The sequence below is a fragment of the Acanthochromis polyacanthus genome, chromosome 13 (genome assembly GCF_021347895.1).
Source record: "Acanthochromis polyacanthus isolate Apoly-LR-REF ecotype Palm Island chromosome 13, KAUST_Apoly_ChrSc, whole genome shotgun sequence".
NCBI classification, from domain to species: domain Eukaryota; kingdom Metazoa; phylum Chordata; class Actinopteri; family Pomacentridae; genus Acanthochromis; species Acanthochromis polyacanthus.
Genome location: NC_067125.1, coordinates 28649051 through 28671440, shown reverse-complemented (window position 1 = coordinate 28671440; position 22390 = coordinate 28649051). Strand labels below are relative to the sequence as shown.

The 22390-nt window shown below is 39.4% G+C and overlaps 1 protein-coding gene across 1 annotated transcript in view; it reads left to right on the top strand.

Moving 5' to 3' along the window:
* The window catches only part of gbe1b (glucan (1,4-alpha-), branching enzyme 1b), a 79303-nt gene extending 58981 nt beyond the window's left edge, over nucleotides 1-20322 (top strand). Inside the window, exons 15-16 of the mRNA XM_022189214.2 lie at nucleotides 8072-8189; nucleotides 18224-20322. Coding sequence (XP_022044906.2) covers nucleotides 8072-8189; nucleotides 18224-18286 — 181 coding nt within the window. The 3' untranslated portion in view covers nucleotides 18287-20322. The remainder of the gene's footprint in view (nucleotides 1-8071; nucleotides 8190-18223) is intronic.
* The last annotated feature ends 2068 nt before the right edge of the window (nucleotides 20323-22390 follow it).

The window sequence follows — 22390 nt, the reverse complement described above, 5'->3', positions numbered from 1 at the left end:
ATGTCACTGCTCATTTTTAAAAAATCTTCAGACTCCGGCTTTCCTCTTGTCATACCACAGTGCACACTTGAAGCGTCTGTGAGAGTAATGATGTCCTTGTTAGTTAGTTCTTTACAACTTTGTTACTTTCTGTATAGTGATGTGGCTGAACTTGAAGTGTCAGTATTTCAAGCAAGGCAGTAAATGTCTATTAAAAGGGAGACTGGAATGAAGAGCTGCGAAATACACGATCCGCACTGCGCAGTTGGATTTTTAAAGCTCACAGCGAGAACATGACCTTGTTTTTGGAAGGAGTTTGCCTGCGCAGCGTTGTGGGAGAGTGAGGTAAAGTATGTCAACATCTGGTTGGTACAAACATTAATTTTACACAGTGGATAAATCTTGTCAAGTCAAAATGTCCACAACACATTCCAGTCAGATCAGCTGTATTTACTAACTTCATGGAGCTGAGGGTTTGACTGGCAGTAATCTGCGTTCAACAAAAGACAAAGGAAAAAAAAAAACTGTAAAACATTGGTCAGACGTCTCCACTCATATATTGCCTGTAAATTTGACACAGTTGATGGATATGAAAATTTTAGAAAAGCTAAAAACGAATTTCTGAAGACATGCAAATGAGTGCTTTAGAATAAACCACTGTGTCCATTTGCCATCATCAATGTATGTCAGAAAAGTTGCCATTTTATCCCATCAACTCTCAGGGGAAAAAAAAAATCTCTCAACTACCTCCTCCGCTTCAAAACTTGTTTACCCTACAGGTGTTGACTAATAATTGTAAAAAATTCAAAATCTCAGAAAAATAAAAAGTACAAAATATATGAAGTAGAAAAATATGTCTATATGTTTAATGATCATCTGTTTATGTGTATGTCCGAAGTGGGTTTACATGCACAGACCTCACCTATCATCTTCACTACTGGCTGTTGTGGAGTTGAAGGCTTGACATCGCTGTAAATACAACTCCCACTAATACGATCATTTTATCAGGGTGTTGAGAATGACAAAATTCACCTTTAAGAAGATTCTGGACTGAGAAGTGGTTCAGGGATCCAAACACTGTCAGACTTGTTAAAAAGTAAGGGTTACTTGTAAAGACCTGCAGCTTTAATAGCAGTGTTCTCTCTCTCAAGCTGCTACTTTCTGTGATATAATTTTAGCAGCCAGTGTTGAGAGGAATATGAGTCAGTTGTTTATATTAGTGTTGTTATGCTATTAGAGAGGAATAATAGCAGAGCCCAGTGATTCAGAAAGCATTCTCTTTAGTGGCATTGGCTGTCAGGAATTTAATGAGTCCCACAGTTGTGATTAAAGCCGGCTTAATGATCAAGCATGTGAAGGGGGACAGGAAGCTGACAGATTTGTATTTATTATAACGGACATCAATCCCTTATGGGGCTCGGCGTCGCTCACACCAGCGGTTTTCCCGGCTGGGAAGGATGCTGGTTTGCTTTTTCAGCTATGACTTTCACAATGTGGTGGTGGGTCGAAAAGCAGACCAGGTTTGGTAGTTTTCTCTGGATGCCGACGGTTCAAATGAGTATCAGATTGTGATGATTCGATTGGCTGACGAAGAGGGTATTAAACAGGAGTTATTCCGCTACATTTGTTTTTTTGTTTTATTTAGATGGCTAACTGGTTGCCTCTGGCTCATTAATGAAATATTAAAAATTGTGGAACATCAGAAATGAAAACGGAATCAAAAGAAATGATTATATTAACCACCCAGTTCACACATTATCAGCTTCTTATCATCATCCCCTTATACCAGTTCCAATAGGGAACTTCACCACTTAATCATCTATTATGATAGTTGAGAACCACAAGGTAACCCTGATAATGTAGGAGCCCTCTTGAAGTAGCTCCCTACAGGCCCATAAGTCGAAGAATAACTGATGATAAAACCCGAAACAGATCCATTGGCAAGCAAAATCATTTCAATGGGAATTTTATTGCAGTATTCCTGATTATTACATTATTGCCAATTACATTTTATAGTTGCACAGACTGATTGTTACATGGATAAAAATCCCCAAACAGGACATTTTTTGCAGTCATTGTAATATTTAATGCGAATAGTGAGACAAAACAATAATCAAGTTTAATTGATGATTTAAAACCCAGTAGAAGAAAGTCTTCATCTTTTAGCATCGTGTGTTAATTGTAAGCTTGTTTGATGTGCAATAATTGTACGTTCTGCCTCGTGGTTTTGGCTCTGCCTTGATGGGGTGAATCTTGGGCAAAGCACTAATAGCCTTGCTGCACGGTGTCTGTAACATCGTTTTTGAGGGTTTATTTTCATTTAGATGGAACCACATCTTTTCCTCCTGGTGCTTCTTTTGATGTTTAAGGAGAGGCCTCAGACACTGGGTGGGTTGAGAGAAAATGCAAATAAATGTGAGGGCAAAGCTCTGGCTGTCATTATACAGAGAGGCGGTAAACACATAAAGGCAAATGTGCTGTGTGTGTGCGAGGAAGGTAAATGTGCCGTGTGTATGAAGAGATGCAGATCCTCCGATGGGAATGTGTGCAGAGGATCCAATTAGGGAGGAAGACAGATGAAAGTGCCACTCAGAGGCAGAGGAGGTAAACAAGACAAGCTCAAAGAGTCCAAAAGTGCTTTTTCATTACACTCAGCTGTCATATACTTAAACTTTATTCTACCTGTGTGAGGGTCAGGGATGTCACAGTGGAACCCCACACCACTGCTCTGTCTGGAAATAATAGCTAGATGCGGCTGACCATGCTGTGCGCCGCTGAAAATTGATCCAATATGGGGTCTCATTTCCTTTGGCAATGTGGCAAGCACCATATTATATCAGAGGGTGTTCCTCTCCTGCAAAAAAAAACAAAACGTGGAGTTACCTTTTGTTGCCCTTTGTCACATGTTGGATGCCTTCATGTTGCTTAGATGGATCTTCGGGTGTTTTCTCTTCATGCTGCTTCCATAATTCATTTATTATGCAATTAAAAAATAAGCACGACGTGCTTTCATGGCAGTGCTGTTTGAAGAGGTGTCACTAGTTCTGCATAGCTCCTCAGTGCTTAATTAAGGATAGAAAAATAGTTGTCAATATAGCGGTGGAAGGAATCCACAGTTGCCACGGTGCAGAAGCGTTACAACTAAATAGCTGCTGTGGTTTTAGCCTCTGGAATATAATGTAAAACTGCAATCCTGCCGTCTTAACAACTCAACTGCAGTATAGTTATTTCTCAGTACCAGTTAGTTGGATGCTCACTGACTGTTTGGCCTCCTCATATTTTTAGACAGGCTTCTCTGTTGCTTCTCATTGTCCTCTTTTTAGTATGTTTTTTTTCTCACCCTCTCTCTCTCTCTCTCTTTCCATGAGAAACAGGAGAGACGGTAAAGCCGAGCACCTCACCCAAAAGCGTTGGCCATTAAAATGCAGTCAACGTCAGCTTTTAGACAGGCACTCAAACCATCAGTGTTTTTTATTATTTTTCTCTCTGACTCGTGGTGGACACATTCTTCAGGCAGTGGTCTTTATCTGGCTGGTTAGAGTATTTGAAATCCCAGTTGGATCCCGTCATGAAAGCTGTACCTGTCAGGGCAGATTGGGCTTTGATTTACACTGTGCCAATAGGCAGTTGCGATTGTGTCAGGTCATCATTCTCCTTTTCTGTCTGAGCTGTTCTTGGATTGCCATTTCGAATAATTCAGCTACAAGTGTAGTGACACTAACTAACTGGAATTTAGATCAAAAGTCACGCTGCTGTGCATAGGTGAAAGCAAGGCACGCTGATGTTATCTGGAATGTTTCAGATAAGGTGTGTGAAAAAAGAAAATATGCATCAGTTTTTGCTAGCACCATCCTCTGCGGCATGCTGTTAGATAAATAAAGATGGACTACTTTTCTTTCCCCTTCCTGGTATTCCATTAAGGTGTAACTCCATCAGATATCATCCGCGGACGTTGTCATCAATTCAGAGGCTTAATCTGCGATTCCAAATTTTATCAATTGCTGTAGACAAATAGAGGAGCTGCTTCATTTCAGGCATTAAAGGAAAATTCAATTCTCAGATGTTATTTTTGTAGTTTTGGCCATCGTTTCTCTCGATTATAATAACGTTGTACTCGGTGAAGTAATTCCTGAGTTCTGGAAACAGCCTGCCGTTATTAACAGTCTGATGAGGCAAGAAGCACAAGCACTGAGATAATCAGACAGGCTGTGAACACGGCAACCATTTGGCCAAATTATCTACCGCTTTATTTGTAGGTAAAATAAACTCCAGCCCATATTGCATCCCATCGCACCCCTTTAACAGCCAGCATGTAAATATGGCAGATGCACTCTAAGTCAAGCAGTTAGTGTGTTCAGAACTAATAATCCGGAGCTCAGCTTGCCCAAAGATGACATAACATGCTTTACATGTGAACTGCACCATTAAGGATAGACCAGTTATTGGCCTGGCTGATTATCGTGGCCGATATTTGGGGTTTTTGTGATTATCGGTATTAGTATTTTCATCTACAGATTACTGAAAAATGAAATGATGTAAAACGATAATTAATAATGCTTTAAGATTTGGACCTTAGTGGGTAATAAAACTGGCAGAACAGTGAAAGATTATGAAAATAGACAAGAACAGAAGGAGGCAAACTAATTAATCTCAGTTGATCCCACACAAACAGAGAAGAGCGTCCCATTATAATCACTCCTATTTCTATTTTACATATTCAGTTATAGCTTTCCAATGAAGAAACTCAGTTCTGAATGACAGGTTCTGTGCTACCATGTGCTCTTAAAAAACATATCATTTGGTGTATTTCAAATCCAAATATCAGTTAATGTCTTTTCTTGATTACCAATATTCAGTATCGCATCAACCCCCCCAAAAAATATATCAGTCGATCCTTATGCATCATTAAAAGTGTTATCATAGTTTTAATGGGACACTCAAACCCACATTCCATCAATAAAATCTGTCTTCTAAAACTAACTGAGAAAAGAAATACAGAAATGTAGTTAACAATCCTCATTATGCATTAAAACTCTGCAAAAAAGCTCTGGTAAGTGCAGCACAGTAGGTCAAAGTCATTTCAAAAATTCAATCTATTAACTGTAATGGATTTTTACAAGTTGTATTTTATCGCTAATGATCATACATTTTGAGTGGCTTGGCAGCTTGTTTAAAATGTGTCTGATTGTTTGACTGCTGTTGTTTCAAGTTCAACATTGCATGGCTACAGAGCCCTCTGGAGCCACAATCCTGCATCAGTGTCTAGCTGCACATTGTTAGTTTGTACATAATAATTACTTCAGAAATCAAAGACTGTTCATCATCATTTTAAAGGTCGTTCTGGCTGCCCTAAGAATGAAACAAAGGAATGAATACAAGTAATAGCGTAAAAATGTCACTGAAAGCCGCTAAAAGGTATGTTTAGGTGTCATGGATGATGATGGATTTTATTTGAAAACATTTATTTCTGTTCATCAGAAATGAATACTCTTTAAAGGTCTGACTTTGCATCACTTGCTGCTGGTTGGCTTGACCTCCCTCTTATTCTTTTACTGGCAGAAACCACCTCTGCCTTTTCTTCCACTTTGATGTAACTTACACCATCTGAGCAGAAGATAAAGTTAACGCTGAAAAGGCTCCATCCAGTATTTAGAATGCTTACAAGGCCGTGCCACATTCTTCAGATGTGCACACATCTCACTCAGGTCTTGTTTACCCACGACAGGCTGCTATTACTTTCATAAAGCCTGGAGAAAAAAAACGACAAGCTGATGGGGGAACTAAGTGGTGGCTTGGTCTGCAATCGTGGTCATGGCAAGATTGTTTTCAGGTCATCAATGACTCTAATCATCAAGCTTCGGCCTGGAATCGTATCTTTCTGCTCATTGGGCAAAATTGATTGTGTTCTTTAATCTTCCCCTTTATTCACAAAAGCTCTATCGATTACAATGCTTTACAGCTGAACTGCAAGCTGTTGTTGCAGCCGTCTGTAGCCACTAACAAAGACATAATCGCTCAAAGCCTCCAACTACCAATTTGTGCTGGTCCTCACTTCCTTGCAGAGAAGTTTGCCAGGGAACTGTGAATTACTGTAACTATGCCTCATTTCCAGCACAGCCTGTGCCACAGACCGGCACACAGTGTTCACAGAATCCAGGAAGGATCAGTGTTGCACTTTAAATCAGTTCTGAAACATCGTACTGGAATATTTACAGTTACCAAACATCTTGTGTGCGCTGTTAGAATTAGTTTACGTAAGGATTTTTATTATTTGCACTAGAAGAAGGAAGCTTTGAAATCGCATCGTATAGTTCCCCAGGAGCATTGTAACGTCTGGGAGAGCATTAGCATATTCTTCCGGTAGGTATGGTGAAAACCTCTACGGTAAAATGAGCTTATTCTGTCAATAAACCGCCGTAGTGGAGGAGGGGATCTTCCTCCTCAGCAGAAACAATGCACAGACCAGAACTTCTTTTTAATCATCACTATCAAAGAAGACAAGCAGGCAGCAAAAGCAGAATTTCCTCAGCTCTGGGGGCAGAATGAGGCAGTGTTTGAGGATCACACTCCAGAATGTCGCCTGTGGGGAAATAAGGTGATTATTCAGCCAGCCAATTAGGAGGTTGTTTGCATGTCTGCCCCTCTCTCCTGGTGTTAGTTACTGTACCTATCCGTACAGCCACCGACCCTGGGAGACTAGCATGGACAAGGCTAATGTTTCCCTGTGGGCACATTTTCAGATAAGAAATATATATATTTATGTACATTCTTGTCAAAGTGCACTTTCTCGCATTTTAAATCTGGCTTTTAAAGTGTCTCAAATATTTTCTCTGACATTAATAACAGCCCTGTAACTTATGCTGACACCAATCCTTTTTGTTTTTTTGCCAGGCAACAAGACGGGAAACCGTGCTTATGTCAAGCAGTTAAGAAAGCAAAAATTTGTCTGAAAGTTTCCCTTGGAAATAGTTTCCGCAGACACAGTTTGTTGAGCTCTTTCCTGACAATTTACCTATCACATTGGACAGTGTTCTGCATTTCCATTTGAAGAGCATAATTCTTCATGTAATTGAAGTGATCATGCGCTTTCATTAAAAGGTGAACGTATTCACATCCCATATGCCTTTGCTGGAGCATGTGGGATGATTTACATATTATATTTCATGCCCGGTCTTTCCATCTTGTACACACATATTTCATGAGAACCTGATTATAGAAACTGCCATCAGTCAGCTCTTTAATGTGTGAGCATCTTTGTATGGAAACACAGCAGAGAGACCAAAGAAAAAGTGACATAAAGGAGGATAGTGTTAATATTCAAACCCCTATCCTCATATAAAGGTTTCCTATACATAATTAAGGGTATTTACATGCTTTTCTTTGACTATTTAACTGACTCTGTGCAGTAACAGACCACATCTCTGATCCTTTCTTGACATATCCTGTTTTGAATCACTTTGAATCAGAGTGGATTTTTTTTTAATGATTAACTAATTAAATAGAAATGTCTGGCTACAATCAGACCTAAACATATAGATGCTAACCGGTAAGTTAAGAAGATGAATGCCTTTGCAGTCTTCTATTGTACATGATTCAGATGAATTTGTAGTGATTTGCTCAATATTTGACATGAATAAGTCTTTTCCCTTGTCAAGTTGTTAAACAAGAAAATGTGAACAAGTCCTGGAGGAGGAGAGAATAATCTTTATAATCTTTTGTGTGTGTATCTGGTGTCACTCATTTGGATCACTTTTTTGATTAAACTTGTTATTTATGCAGTGAATTAGATAAATTAGACAGGCAGGCTGGATGGCTGGGCCATGGCTGAATCACTTTTCTATTTATGCTAATTTCAGGCAGCATTCTCTTTGTCTGTTTGGGCTCCGCACTGTCACTTCGCAGCGCTCTGAGGTGGAGATGCATGCTGATGGATGTGAGGATTTCAATGAGTATAAACCAGCTGAGCGCCGCTAAAACCGAGTCTGCAACGCAAACGCACTGCTGATAAAGCCTCCTCCAGCGCTTTCTTATGTCTTCGATCTCATAAGCCAGTTTCCCAGTGCTATTGTGCCTTAACCTCAATCTCTGTCAGATACAAAATCAAGCTGGATTCAGACATGGCTCAGTATGGGGGTCACGGACGGCTGGACCACAGCACAGAGTTCTTCACAGAGGCCCAGCCTTTCAACGGCCGCTCCAACTCCATCCTGGTAAATATTTTCAACATCACACTTTTGACTCATCAAAGGTCGTCTTTTGTTGAATGTCATCGAGCCGTAGATTTCGAGCATACTTCAAATGTGAATCCAGGGCTGTTGTAGTCGAGTTCTGGTCTCTGGACCACTTTTCTAAGAGCCTGTGCTGTATCGCCGTCCCTTTCTGCATACTAATTCTAGAGGTTGTTGTACATTCACAATGGGGAAGTGACAAAATTAAGCGCACTCAAAAATGTCAGCATGCATACTAAATGATTGTCGAGTGCTGCTGTTGATGGACACTATTGTCCCACAATGCAATGCACATATGTAGGGCTAATGGAGGAGTTGCTCACAGCTGAAAAACATCAAAAGAAGTTGTGGGTGGTGATAAGACAGCTCCAGAAATAATGGAGGATTAAAACTTTGGACAAATATTTTTCTTTCTCTTTGTTGTTTCCAAATTTATTTTGCCTGTAGCATTACAAAGTCACTTGTTCACCATTTCCTATTAGGACAAAAATATATTATAAAACATCCATTTATTTCATTTGCTTTAGCTTCTACCAAAGTATTTTGCATCAATGTAGAGCTGCAATCCTGTGGTCTTCTATTCTGTAGATTTAGGGAGCAGCTTTGTTAAACATAAAGTGTGGTAGTTTAACAATGCAATCATTACAGTTATTAGTGCATTTCTGTCCCACTATTACACATTATGAAGTCTAGCATAATGTATACCTTAGTGGATTAAATATTCATTCCTGTGGGGATGGTAAGTGGAAGAAAACTGGTGCACAATGTTTTATTTTTATTGCAGCAACCTTTAGAACATGTAAAATTTCTCTAACGTGTATGCATTCAACTGATATGCATTAATCAGGTGCATATTTGTGGTTTTAAATGAGTATAAGGTTGTAATTTTTTACAGGGACATTTTGTAACTGCTTGCAGCAGATACAAAATATGATGAAATAGCTGCCAGTGTATTCATGTTTTGTCCTTTTTATGTTCCATGTTTGATTCCACAAATCAGTTTAATTAGCCTGAAATGGAGTTTGTAGCGAGAGGATCTTTTAATACCATTCTAATTAGGTTTAAGTGTGTTGGCATGAAAGAAGGCTGCTTGTTCTGGCAAAAAGCCACCATCTCCCTGGTCTGGGACTCTCAGCTTAACGGCTGCACTATAATTTAGTGTTTTCTTCATTAATGTGATTACCTTTTAATGCAAAATCAAGAAAGTGATCAAATGTGACTATATATATATTTTCTTTTAAAGGATTCTTCTATCAGGAGATGGTATCATTGTTTGTGGTCTCCTTAGTGTCAGGTTTTGTTTGTGACTATCATATTTCACATCTTTGCGTTTTACTCTGGCTGTTATCCTGGAGTCATCGAGCATTATGTGAATGGGATACCTACAGCTCTTTCAGATGCTCCAACAAACAATGTGCATTATTCATAGCGTTAGAACTTACCTTTTGATGTGCATGCCTCTTAAGCTTGCATGGCGTCATGGAGGGGAGGAAAAGAAATATATCTGGGAGAAAGAACCGCCGGGCTTCCATCATGAAGACTGCTTAAGGCTAATATCATGAAATGGGTCTGTCCTTGAAATATAGAGGGAAGCACTGATATGCATTTTAAGCAGAGTGCTTGAGGATCTTCCTCATGTTTGCCTCCGCTATTTTTTTTTCTCCCTGATGTGATTTTTTTTTTTCTTGATTAAAATGCCGAAAACCAATAAGATGTTTAGAAATAAGGTCAAAGATGAATTACTGAGGATCACCACAGATACACAAACGCACACGGCCGATTGCGTGTGTTGGATCTTATGTTAATGAATCCAATTAATGCATGAGGACAATGATTTCCGTGAAGTGGTCTGCACAGTTATCATCTCCTTTCTGTGGTTGTTCAGTTTGTTCAGTAAATTAATAAACATCTTGAGGCAGTTTCAGGTTGTACCGGAGTTGACACAGCACCTGATGAGGTGTTTGTTTTTCTGAACTCAACTTGAACCTCCGCAGATCAATACTGAAAGTGTTGCAGTTAATGGATAGAGGATATTACTCTATATTAAGAGTTGGACGGAGCACTTTAATGCATCAAAAATGTGTTTCGCAGAGCTCACACTCCTATTAAGAGCATCAATTCAGCGTTATTTAAGATTCTGTCGACCCCTGTTAAAAAGCCTCTTCCTCTTTCGTGCAGACAGTGATCCACCGTCGTATTAGCTTAGGTTTCATCAGTTGAGGACACAAATTCCACAATCTCTTAAATCTTTTCTAACTCTTATTAATTCAAACACCACTGCTTCACCCATGTCCCTCTCGGCCAAAATGTGAAGTTTAGTTAACAAGTCATCTGCTAATTTTGGCACCGTGGCCTATTAATGGGGAATGAAAGGAAATGAGAGGAATGGAGTCGGCAAGAAGGGAGGAAGGAGGCAAGTGGCACATACTGTGTCGCCTTTAAAGACTTCTTGGTAGAGATTGCACATTAGAACTGTGGTCTTGCATAAAGATGGTGTTTCTCCTCCTCCTCCTCCTCCTCCTCCTCCTCCTCACACCTACCTGGTTATGACAAGGATAATCAGACAAGATCGTCTGCGGGGGCTGTGAAAGGTGCCCACACCGTCCATGTTTTATTTAACAACTTTTGCTTTCAAAGTCTGCACAAACTTCGTTTCTTCTGTCTTTTTAATGGGTCTGTCAGTTCTCCGGCTTCCTCGTTACTGAGTGATAATAAACTCTCATATCCTCCAAGAGCGCATCACACCTTAGACTGGGGATGCACGTAATTGGAGGAAGCCAGCAGAGTCGAGAGCGTCCCGGTGCCTCGGTTTGGCTGTGGTGAACACTGTAGTGCCCCATGTTTACAAATCTGATCATGGATTCTTGTCATCTGACACCTCTTCAGCCCTTACAGTCGTGTCATTTTAGTTATAAAAAAAATCAAGAAAGGAAAAAAATGCCCTCACCTCTTCAACACAAAGAAGCCAAAATTAAGACCAACATGGAACCTGTTAGGAGCGACACAGATGGTGATCAGAGTATGCAAGAGAATGCTACTAATGTGGTTGTAATTACTTAATTGGTGTGACTGAACATTCTCTTTATAGCAAACATGTATGCTGCATGTGTTACACATATCTGGAAAAGAGACTAAAAGTGAAAAAATATTTGCTTTGATCAGTTTTAGGGCACTCAAAGAATAACCTTTTGGATGACACATTATGGGAGAAGAAAATAGTTGTTTTAAGAGGTTGATAAGTTTCTCATGCACTACTTGGCTTGATTTGTGCCTAAAATAAAACAGCCTGCCTTTGTGTTTGTCACTAATTGACATGTCAGTGTATAGTTCTAAATCAAATTCCAATACTTAGCATTGACTTGAGGGTATTTACAGTTTTAACAGCAATTATTAAAAAGATAGTAAAATGCAATATATTGAAATATTCCAGACAGCTAATATAATACTGTTATATGAAATAAATTATAATCAGTCATCATATGGTACTGTGTCAGTGCTTTATGCTTTTGTTTCATTAAAACATTGGTTGGACATTTTATATCTCCCACATTAGTTTGTGAATAGAATTTATTTTGTTGTCATTGGACATTGTGCAACGAAATGAATGAGTGATACTGTCGGTGCATTAGAAATAAATACAAGTAAATAGCATAGTAGTTAAGTTGCTGGTAGGGTCTCAGGTCCAGACAGTGTTGGGCAGAATTCAGTTCTCTTGTGGTTCTGGGGTAGAAGCTGTTTTTCGGTCTGTTTGTCTGTGATTTGACGGACTTGAAGCATCTCAGTCAAACAGAATCAAGATATTTACATGTCACAAAATAACAGAGCACCTTTCAGATTACACTTTTTAGGAGCATAACCGCAGTGCAGGATTCATCAGTTATATCTAACAGGGGTTATGAACAATAACATAATATGTGGACTGAACCAAACTCAATTACTAAGACAAAAATGTCTGTGCAGGAGGGGATGAAATGGGGTGAGATAAAGCTATACTAAAAAGGCGAGGTTGTTGCAGAAATGACATTTAAAACTCCTGGCAAGAGTCAGCATAGCATTTCCAGATGTGCTGTCCAAGCTCTCCCGCAGAAGCACAAAGAAACAGGCAAGAGTGAGGACCCGAATCATAGAGATCAGCCAAGTAGACTGAGTGCAGCAGGTGAAGGACACATTAAGATGACTTCCCTTCAAAACTGGAACATGTGCAGCAACATCATCAGCTCACAACTGGCAAAAAGAACTGTGAGATTCTGGTTCACCCAGCTACAGTACAGAGAAGTCTGGTCAGAAGTGATATTTAGAGAAGACGTGCAGCCAAAAAGCCTTTCCTCTGATATGGAAACAAAGCCAAGGAACTCGCTCACCTGTGCACAGAAACACAAGATGTGGGATGCAGAAAAATGGCAAACTGAAATATGTGGCTGTAACAGCAGAAGGCAGTTTGTCCACCGAAGGGCTAGAAATGGCTGGAATTGGGAGCGCCTCCAGGCAACAGTGAAGGATGGTGAAGGGTCCTAACATGTTTGGGGCTGCAGTAGAGCAAATGGAGTCAGGGATTCGGTTAGAATTAATCATCTCCTTCATACTTACATTCTTATCCATCACACAATACAAGCACGGAGTCATTTTCAGAGTTACAGGGAGCTATGTTCAGACAAGAGGGATAAAGTCCTGCAGGAGATGGTTTGGGTCCTACAGAGCTCTGATCTCAACATCATGAAGTCAGTGTGGGATTTCATGAAGAGACAGAAACAACCGAGGGAGTCCACAGAAGAACTGTGGCACATTAAAGAACATGGGGGAAAAAAGTGTGTAAGAGAAGTTTGTGAAAATGGCGTTGTAAAGTCAAATCATGCTCACACCAAATATCGAATAATTTCAGTTTTGGTGGTGGTTTTTTTTATGAACTTACCTTAAAAAAGGTTTATTCGTAAATTCCTAAAACTACTCTGTTTTTAACATTTTTAAGTCTTTGATGTGATACATTTACAACGCTGTTTTTTGTGTCATTTTGTTTGATTGTCAAATGGGGTTTGTTAGTTTTAATAGAAGAATCAGAACTTGGCTTTTTAAAAATTTTTTATCACTGGTTATGTGAAGACAGAGAATGTTTGAACAGCTTGCCATGAAGTTGAATTTTAAAAATCAAAAGACATAAAATGTGCTGTTCTCTTTATGTGGATTAAAAAAAAAAAAGCTGCAACTGTCTTCATCTGAGTGAACTGACAGCTTGATATCCTCAGCAGAGCCTGTTACGAGAATCTCAAACATCAAGTACTAGATCTACCGCCAATTTATTCATTTAGCGAAACAAAAACTTAAATTGTCGGTGACTAAAATTCCCCAAGTGAGGAAACTTATTTTCGGTTCCCCTTCTGTGGTACATGTCGCATGTACAGTTTTGTTTGAGTGTTCCGATGTCAAAAAATGTAATGCCAAGAACCGCAGATGAATAATTAGCTGCTTCAAAACCTTTTGATGAACTTCACATGCATCAAAGAGGTTGTCTCCTTTGACAGTTTCACAAAAAGAAATTAAGCTGAAGTGAGGAAGGGAAAGAAAGTGAGAGAAACGTAGCGAGATCACGACAAATGATCAAAAGGCGTACATTGTCATCAGTGAGATCTAAGGCCTGACGCTGATGAGGAAGTGAGAACTAACAGAGTAAAACTGTGACAGGATGGAGAAGACCTGCCTCACACTTTTACATACACAAATAAATCATATGCACATAAACAGTATGAGTAAATCCATAGTGTTTAAAGCTTGCATTCATTAGCAATTGTGAGCATAAATTTAAAGTGCATGAGACAGATCACATCGTCCAAACATCTAATTCTTCTGAAGTGATAAAATGATACTTTCAGAGTTAGCTTTTAGGATTGTTTGTAGCATGAATTTTTATGCAAACCTCAGAATGACACTCTCAACTAGAATTCAGCACAATGAACTAGCTTGAACAAAGTTTTTCAATTTTGCAGGGGCTTAATGTTGAGGTTCATTTTGTTACGGTGTGGAATCATTAGTCATGCCAGCTTTGTGAATGATTAGAACTGAAATGTCATAAAAATAGTCGATAAATAAGGAGGTGATATGTGAAGCACTCATATTGATACAGCAGCCTTTCAGAATAGTTTTAGTATCACGCTCACATTTCCACTGAGAATTATGGCCGACCAAAATAAATCTCAGGTTGCAAACAGAAGCAGACAGAATCCTTTAATAAAGTCTTCAGCTCAGAGTCAGGTTTGTGTTGTTACCCAGGCCGATCCTTGGTTTTGCCTAAAGTACAACCTACGTGTGCAGAAGTGCTTACAGGGAGTTGATACGTGTTAAGTGAGTAATGGAGCCAAGCAGGAACATGTCTGGAGACTTAAAGTGCACAGATAGTCAGGCAGTGCTCTTGCTAGAAGCTGGGGTCTGGAGCCAGAGTGGTGATATATTCCTGCGAAGCACCTCATGAATCCTTTATCAGCGTGTTTGAACATTGATCAGATTGAGTATCCGCCCAAAGGCTGGACTCTGCTCTTCAAGGGAGTACAAAATCTGAATTCTCACATGTGATCACGATACGAGGCAATACAAGAACAGCCATTAGACAAAAGAAGTCAGGAAAAGGACAAACAGCACTGGCTAACTTTCTCATAGTACGGCATTTGACAAACAAACTGCTTGCCTATGTTCTTATCCCATTTTGTTTTGCACCCGGAATAAATTGTTAGATTGCGTTCTGTTGTGCAGAAACTGCTGCTGGATCTGACTGCTAGCACTAAGCTGTTGTCTAGATATGAAACGGTGCTTATGAGTGTCAGGGAAGTGGTAAACACCTACTCCATATGACTAATCAGAAAGCAGCACAGCCTTTGTGGACATATTCAGACAAACACCATCAGATCCAAAAGACCAATATTGTTGTTTGGTGCCTTTTCAAAAACCTGTGCTCGGCAAGATTTATATCTGACATTATACCTGAGAAATCCATATGAATATTGAATGTCTAGATGTGTGACCTATGAATTGATGATTCATAAGGAGGCTGGAGCTGTAAAGTCAAAAGAGATGAAGATCATCAGGGTGATCAGTGAAGATGTGCCTTATTGTTGAGTAACCATTGAATTTTCAGAACTACTTTAGCCAAAAGCCCTGTATATGTAACACTGGCTGCTACCTACTGACTGACTGTCGTGCTCACAAAACAAATTTTCTGCTCACATTATTTTTGCATACTTTATAACAGAAACCCAAATAGCCAGTGGATTGAGTGTACATAGACGCCATATCCAGTCTGTTGAAATAATAGAAAATGCCAGATTTTTGTGATTCTTTTTGGATGTTCTACTCAACCAAACATCAGGGAGTAAAATTTCGCAGGTGAGATGTTATCTTACAATATTTTACTCCTCTGAACAGATTTAACTTGATATATCACAGTAAGGAGCCCTTTTCTTCAGTTACCACGAACATAACACCGGCACTGGCTGTTGATACCTTAAGTGAAGCTATCGGATCAAAAAAAAAAAATCTGCAAGTTGTGATGATTGGTTTGAATTGCGGGTTGACCTATTGTCTTGATAGACATGCATGTATTAGGAGGTGTAGATTTCCTACATCATGTTGCTGGCTGCATTGACGCCAGTGAAACATGTATGTGCACATTAGCTGTAAACTAACGGACTACAGATGAAAATGGGCAAACCCTCCCCAGCATCACCAGTGGTGTCTTAAACTGAGTTATGCAAACATCTCTGGGCCATGAGCTTTGTCCTATGATGTCACTATGATGAGAGCAGCCATGCCTTTAATTTTGCAAAAATTTCAACCTTCAAACAATTTAAGTGGGTTCTAAACAAATGAACCTCCATGTGCTGTTGTCATGAAATGGGGAAATTAGCTAAAATAGACCACAACCATTCTTGAACCAGGCTGTGAATGTTATATACTTTTGCTGTGAAGGTTCCACTTTACAACATGGACATCTGTGGAAATCTACTTGCATAATGAGTCAGCCTCAAGTGGCCACTCAAGGAACTGCAGTTTTTTGCCATTTCAGTGTTGCCTTAATTTTCCAGCCCTGGTGTCACCGTTTAAAACCAGTCAATGTGATAATCTGTTTTCAAAAAATCAGATTTTGAGCTGTTGTGCTGAAACATTTTCAACTTTCACAAACAGGTGTCAGATTTCAGTTCAGTTGTGCTTTTCCACTGACATTTATGTCACCTCTAAAAATTCTCTGGGTGCAGCTGTGCAAATACAGTTGAATTCATTTTATTTTGGCTTGGCTCGATATGCAGAAAAATGACCCTCTGGTCGTGCATCGGCCTAGAAAATGTCTGACTCACGTATGCTATACGTACACAAAGGGAAGTATTTGATGCCTTTTTAAACTGTGTCTCGTCTGCATTGTACATGTTAGTGGGTGACAGGTTGGTCACAGTTATGCATGCATGTGTCCGATGTTGTGAGGCGTAATATGTTAATTAGAATGTCTTCCACTAATTGCTGTGCCAACACTCGGGAGTGTCTGCTGTTCTTTGTTCACAGATTCATTTAGAATTTGTCACTATTGCTATCTGTTTGGTGGAAATAAAAGCTGTTGACATATTCCAGGTTAGGCACAGTGGTAGCTTTTGTCTAAACAGGTGCAGTGATTCATTCTGCCTTTCCTTCTCTCTGCGGTGCTTCTGCACGGAGACTCTCCCACTGTGACTGTTTAATTAGTCACCAATGTCTGTGTCAGTGTTTCAGCGCTGGGCTGCTTGACTCCCTCGGTGACAAACTGTTGCCAAAGAAACACATCCACAGTGAGCGCAGATCCACTGATGCCGAGGGGCGGCTTGAAGAGTTCAGGGGGTGATTGAATTGTTTACAGCTCTGCTTGCTTTTTTAGTTTTCTGTTGGGAAATATAGCATCATTTATGTCTGCTTGGCTTTTCCTTTGGCATAAATCTGAAATGACTAATGCTACACGGTGGCTCCTTGCCTCCAAATGACACTGTGAATATCAAAAGGATTGATCAAAGACTGTATTAGCTACACCACTCCAAACAAGCATCCTCCCTAAGATTTTTGTGCTGTATATAAATAGGAATTCTGACATTTGTAGACTCTCTTCTTTCTGTTTTTTTTAATTGTTTGATTGTTTTTTTTCTTTTTGCTCCCTTTCGTGTGCTTCTTTTTCGCTGATGTGTTTTTTCTTCAGTCCACTGAACTTGGAGATTCTTTTAGATCAGCCTGTGCCTACTGGCAGATAGTATCTTCACAGAATCCTAAATTTACAGTTGATGCATAGCCAATATGTTTAGATGATGAAACGTGCGGTTATTGCATTGATTAGAGAGTTCAGAAATGGAAATTAGGGCAAGATTGCTCGTTTGGGGATGGTTCACTTGAATGCGCAGGATATGAATAGAATATAATGTTAATGATGTGAATTTTAGACGGTTTAAGGCACTGATTAAGAATTTTACAGGACCAACAACACCAGGATGCTTATTCTCCTCCAGCCTGCAGCCTAAAATGAAATGCTACCACACAGTTTATGGGCACAAGTTAAGCAGTTTAAGACCTCTACTCTCTGCTAACATGCTGACTCTAGTGCCACCCAGAGGTCCTGATGAAGCCTTAACTCTGTCACACTTTGATTTTACCTCTCTAACCTTGACGGTTGTCTTCGATCAAGGCTGTGGTGTTTGTCTCCTTTCAAGAGCTATTTTTCTGCTCAGATGTGAATAACCGTCTAAATACACCTCCCATCTTCGTCTTCACTGAGGTTTTTTTTCTTCCTTCTCCTCTTTGTTTAGCCGTCATGTCGACCTTGATTGTGAGAAGCGACGATGCCTGATCATTAATGCACCACCAGGTGCCTGCATGTCTCACTTCTAAGAAAAAAAGGATAAACCTGAAGATTCCGTAATCTCCAGAATTGGTGATCTTATTAACATCATTAATCCTGAATTGTCATCTCACTTTTCTCCCCACTTTCTTTCCTGCCTTTGTCTCTCTTTCTCTTTTTCTCTCAGGTCTACATCCCCTGCAGAACAGCTATTGTCCTGGCCAACGAGGAGATAGATTACTGTTATTAGAGGATGATTGTCTCCACAGAGACCAGGATTGAGAATGGATTCCAAACTCAAACTGAGTGTTAACAATCACCTTCATCTTAAAGTGTCAACCTTGCACACCACCAAAACCTACTTTTTGTCTTCAAGTCTGTTTTTAAATGGGGGAAAATAGCATTGTAAGCTTGTGTGCTTTCAAATACCATCTGCAACCTTAGACGCTGTGTAACCCCATTTACTGCAGATTGGTCCATTTGGGAAGCGTCCAACCTGACCAGCAGCTAGATGCTAAAACTCAAAACCCTGCCGAGTCCATCCACCAGTAGCCAGCAGCCATTTATAGGCTCTGTTGCATTTGGCATGTCATCTGAAATACATGGCCGACGACTGTGGCAGAGTGAAGCAGTACAGCCAGCATTCATTTATTCAAACATAATAAATACAGAAATAAATAAATGAAATATGAATATTTCAATATGTGAGATATAATGAAAACATTCTACTTGATTTAATTATTTTGTATTTAAATAGAACTAATATTGTAGTGTCAAAGACGTGGAGGGATTTACAGTATTACCAGCACTTGAAAATCAAAACGTCCAGGTACTTAATCACTGGAGATCTGCCTTTGTTAATTTGCATTGTGGGACATTGTACGTATAAAAATATATTGCACTTTGCACACAGTAATAAACTGGCTTGAATGATTATACTTTTAATGAGTGTCTAAAACAGTTGTGTTGTAATGTTTGAATTTATGCAGCTACTGGGAGCATTTAAGTGGTTATTTATGGCTCAGTTATTAAGCCAGTAATTTGCAGCTAAAGCAGTGATAAAATCACCTAATTTGGATTGTTCACAGTGTGCTGCATTATGCACAAGCAACATTTTAGCTGAATTACACCATTTTCCCCCTCTTTGCATAGAGTAATGCAGTTTTCCCCTGCAGTAGATCACATTAAAGTAGTTGATGTTGTGAATTTTCCTAAACTCTCCACACTGCAAAATCCCACTATGACACTACGTTGACACTGATGATCAGCACTTCCTTTTGTGTGGGGAGGAGACAGTATTACAGGTATGACTCACACTCTAGACTACTTAAAGACACTGTGATCTATGTGCACCGTGTTCATTAGGTAGCGTCGCATTCCCCCTGGGATTATTCCGGAAAAACACCAGAAAGCGCCTCAATTCACACAGAGAACGACATGTGCCTCTTCCAATTAGTTCTGACTTTTGCGACTTTTTTGTCTCCACACACACTTGATTGAACATCTCAAAGAGCAGCTGCAACGCTCGTCTTCGGTTCCCTATCGCTGTTATGTGAAAAGGTTATTGATTAGCTAAAATGTGTACGAACCGAGAAACATCACTGATGATAGGTGACTGTGAACTCACTCACTCGCAAAATGTCATAAAATATTATGTCTTGCAAATCACTGTGATAATTGGTCTGCTTCCAGCCTGTGCGCTGTGTTTTTTGTTGTTGTTGTTGCTTCCATCCTCATTCTAACAGTCCCTTGTTGCCATATGAATGGGTGTCTTTTGGACGTTTTTAAGTATTCTCTGCACGTGTTATCAAAGCGGGCCTGATAGAAGTGAAACAAGACGTGATTTTGGGCATCTCAGATAAAAGCAAATTCCTTGATTTACTGCCACGGATACTGTAATTCTGTGATCCACACCCACTGCATTAGTGCAGATTCTCAGGCATTTAAGCCATGTATTGTAGCATATGGCAGGTTTTGATCTGCCTCCCCTGCAGCTGAAGAAAACGCATTCGTATTCAGGACCATTCTTCTGTGTTTAGCCAAAAGTATCATGAACATGTCATTTATTTTTGTGCAACACCAAAGCGTTCAAAAATGCCTTTCTCCACCTCTCCAAAAGCACAGAGAGGATCACTATGCTTATATTTTATGCAACAAGGTGCTGAGACTGAATTGGAGTGTTTAATCATCCCTCATCTGACCCGATGTCATTGTCATTTTTCGACTGCCAAAATGAATTGTCTGCATTTGTTCTCAAAAGTAAAACTGATGTCTGATACACTGCAACCGTTTCAGAATATTTCTTTCATTATTACTAATGATAATAAATCAGAGTCTGTCGAACGTGCTGTCTGCCTACGGATTTTGTCGTTCTGGCTTTAACATCCTCCAGAATATACTGTGATGGCACTCTGTTCTTGATACAAAATTCAAATTTTAAATGTCGTTTTGGATTTTCACCTGTCGGTAAATTCAACCCAGAAGTTGTCGGATATGTAAAAGCTGCATGTGGCCAGTAAAATGAGATTTCTTTGATTTCCCCAGCCAAATCCATGAAAGGCTGAGATAAGAGATGATAAAACTTTATTAATCCCAAAGAGTTTTCATTTATTTAAAAAAATAATTATCTTACAATCACATTTTTTTTAATATAGTTTGATGATATTAGTTTCATTCAACCACCATTTTTAGGAAGTAAGTGTAGATTGTGATTGAATATTATTTAACTGATTTTTGCCTCTACATGAACATCAAGTTTTTATAGGTGTTCTTGTTGTGAAAATAAGCTCTTCCTCTTCATCGCAGTGCAAAAGTCACAGCTGAGTTTTACTTTTTAAGTGTGCAATTCAAACTATATTTTTAACTGAAAAATGCAATCTGTAATGAATAATATTATGTTGATAGTGCAGTTGTGAATTCCCACTACTGGAGAAAATAAGAAAAGCAGGCATTACATCATATGAAAAAAAAAATAACTCGCTTATAAAAGCAGCTTTAAACTCCATTGAAACCCCATTATTTGTGTCTGTTGTGAACTGTGTGTTGTCGGATGCTGAACCACACTTCAATCAGGAAAGCCCTGAAATCTTTCGGGCGACAAAAGGAAGGAATATACTTCACACTGAACACTTGAGAACATACAGTAACATTTCAGCTTGCATTCAGTGACTGGGGGAGCTGTGAAATGTTGTTACTGGACTATAGAGAGCAATCACCTCAGCGATTCCCACAACATGATGTAAGGGGGATGAAAGACAGCTCATCAGACCATAATACTTCAATTTCCATTTCCTAGGCATCCGCACTTTGTGCTACTTACACCAGATTATGTGTCTTTGTGTGCCGGCATCGATACAAGCAGTTTCTTAATAGCAGCTGCACCATGAAAAGCAGTTGGAATAGATCACAATGTAGCTTTTGTTGTGGCAGTTTCACAAAGGTGCTGATTCAATTCTGTGGTAATTTTTGAGGCTGCGTCTTCTGGGTGTTCAGAAGTGATTTTTTTCTTTTTCTTTTTTTTTTTTGCTGCTTTTTATTTTTTTACTTTTCATCGCTGATACTTCTGCTTCTGCTCGGCCCATACGCTGCACACATTCATATCCAGAGGGAGGAGTTTACTTGGTTTGGGTGCATGTTGTAAAAGTGGGTGACATGTCTAACAATATAACAATCATGCAAATTAGCAAAGATAGCGGACAGAATAACAGAAACACCACAGGACACAGTACAATAAACACTCATTCTAAAAAGTACTGTGGTGTCCATGAGACGATTTCACAAGTGACCCTGAAGTGCGCATTCTGTGTGGTAACAGTTTGTCTTCTTGCATTTCTTATTGCCTCACAAGAATATAAACGCCTGAAAGGGAAGATCCCAGAGAATTCAATAATGTCAAAGTCAGAATAGGGAGTATGACATGCACAAAGAGGATGTTTTCAGAGTTTGACCCATGAGACTGCACCAGTTAGGAAGGGCTTTCACTATGCACACTGCTGCAGCTCTGACACAAAATGCCTGCGATGATATTCTATTCTGTTAAAAAAAAAAACAAAGCTCTACAGATAAAGATGAGAAAAGCATTTGGTTGTCTTAGTACTTGTACTCTGAGCAGTGAGAATAAAGTTTAATTATTCTAGTAGTCTGTGAAGTGTACTACACATTAAAAAATGTGAAAATAAATGCAATAACTTGTGAACTGCTTATTGGATCATGTGTCATTTTTCCTGCTGGCACAGTGGAAAAATAACCAATAAATATTTTTTGTGCTGATGTAGATTTGCAACGTATTTGCATTCAAACTCCAGAATGAAGATCTGAATGACTCTGTCTGTTATCCAGTAAATTCTTTTCCTTT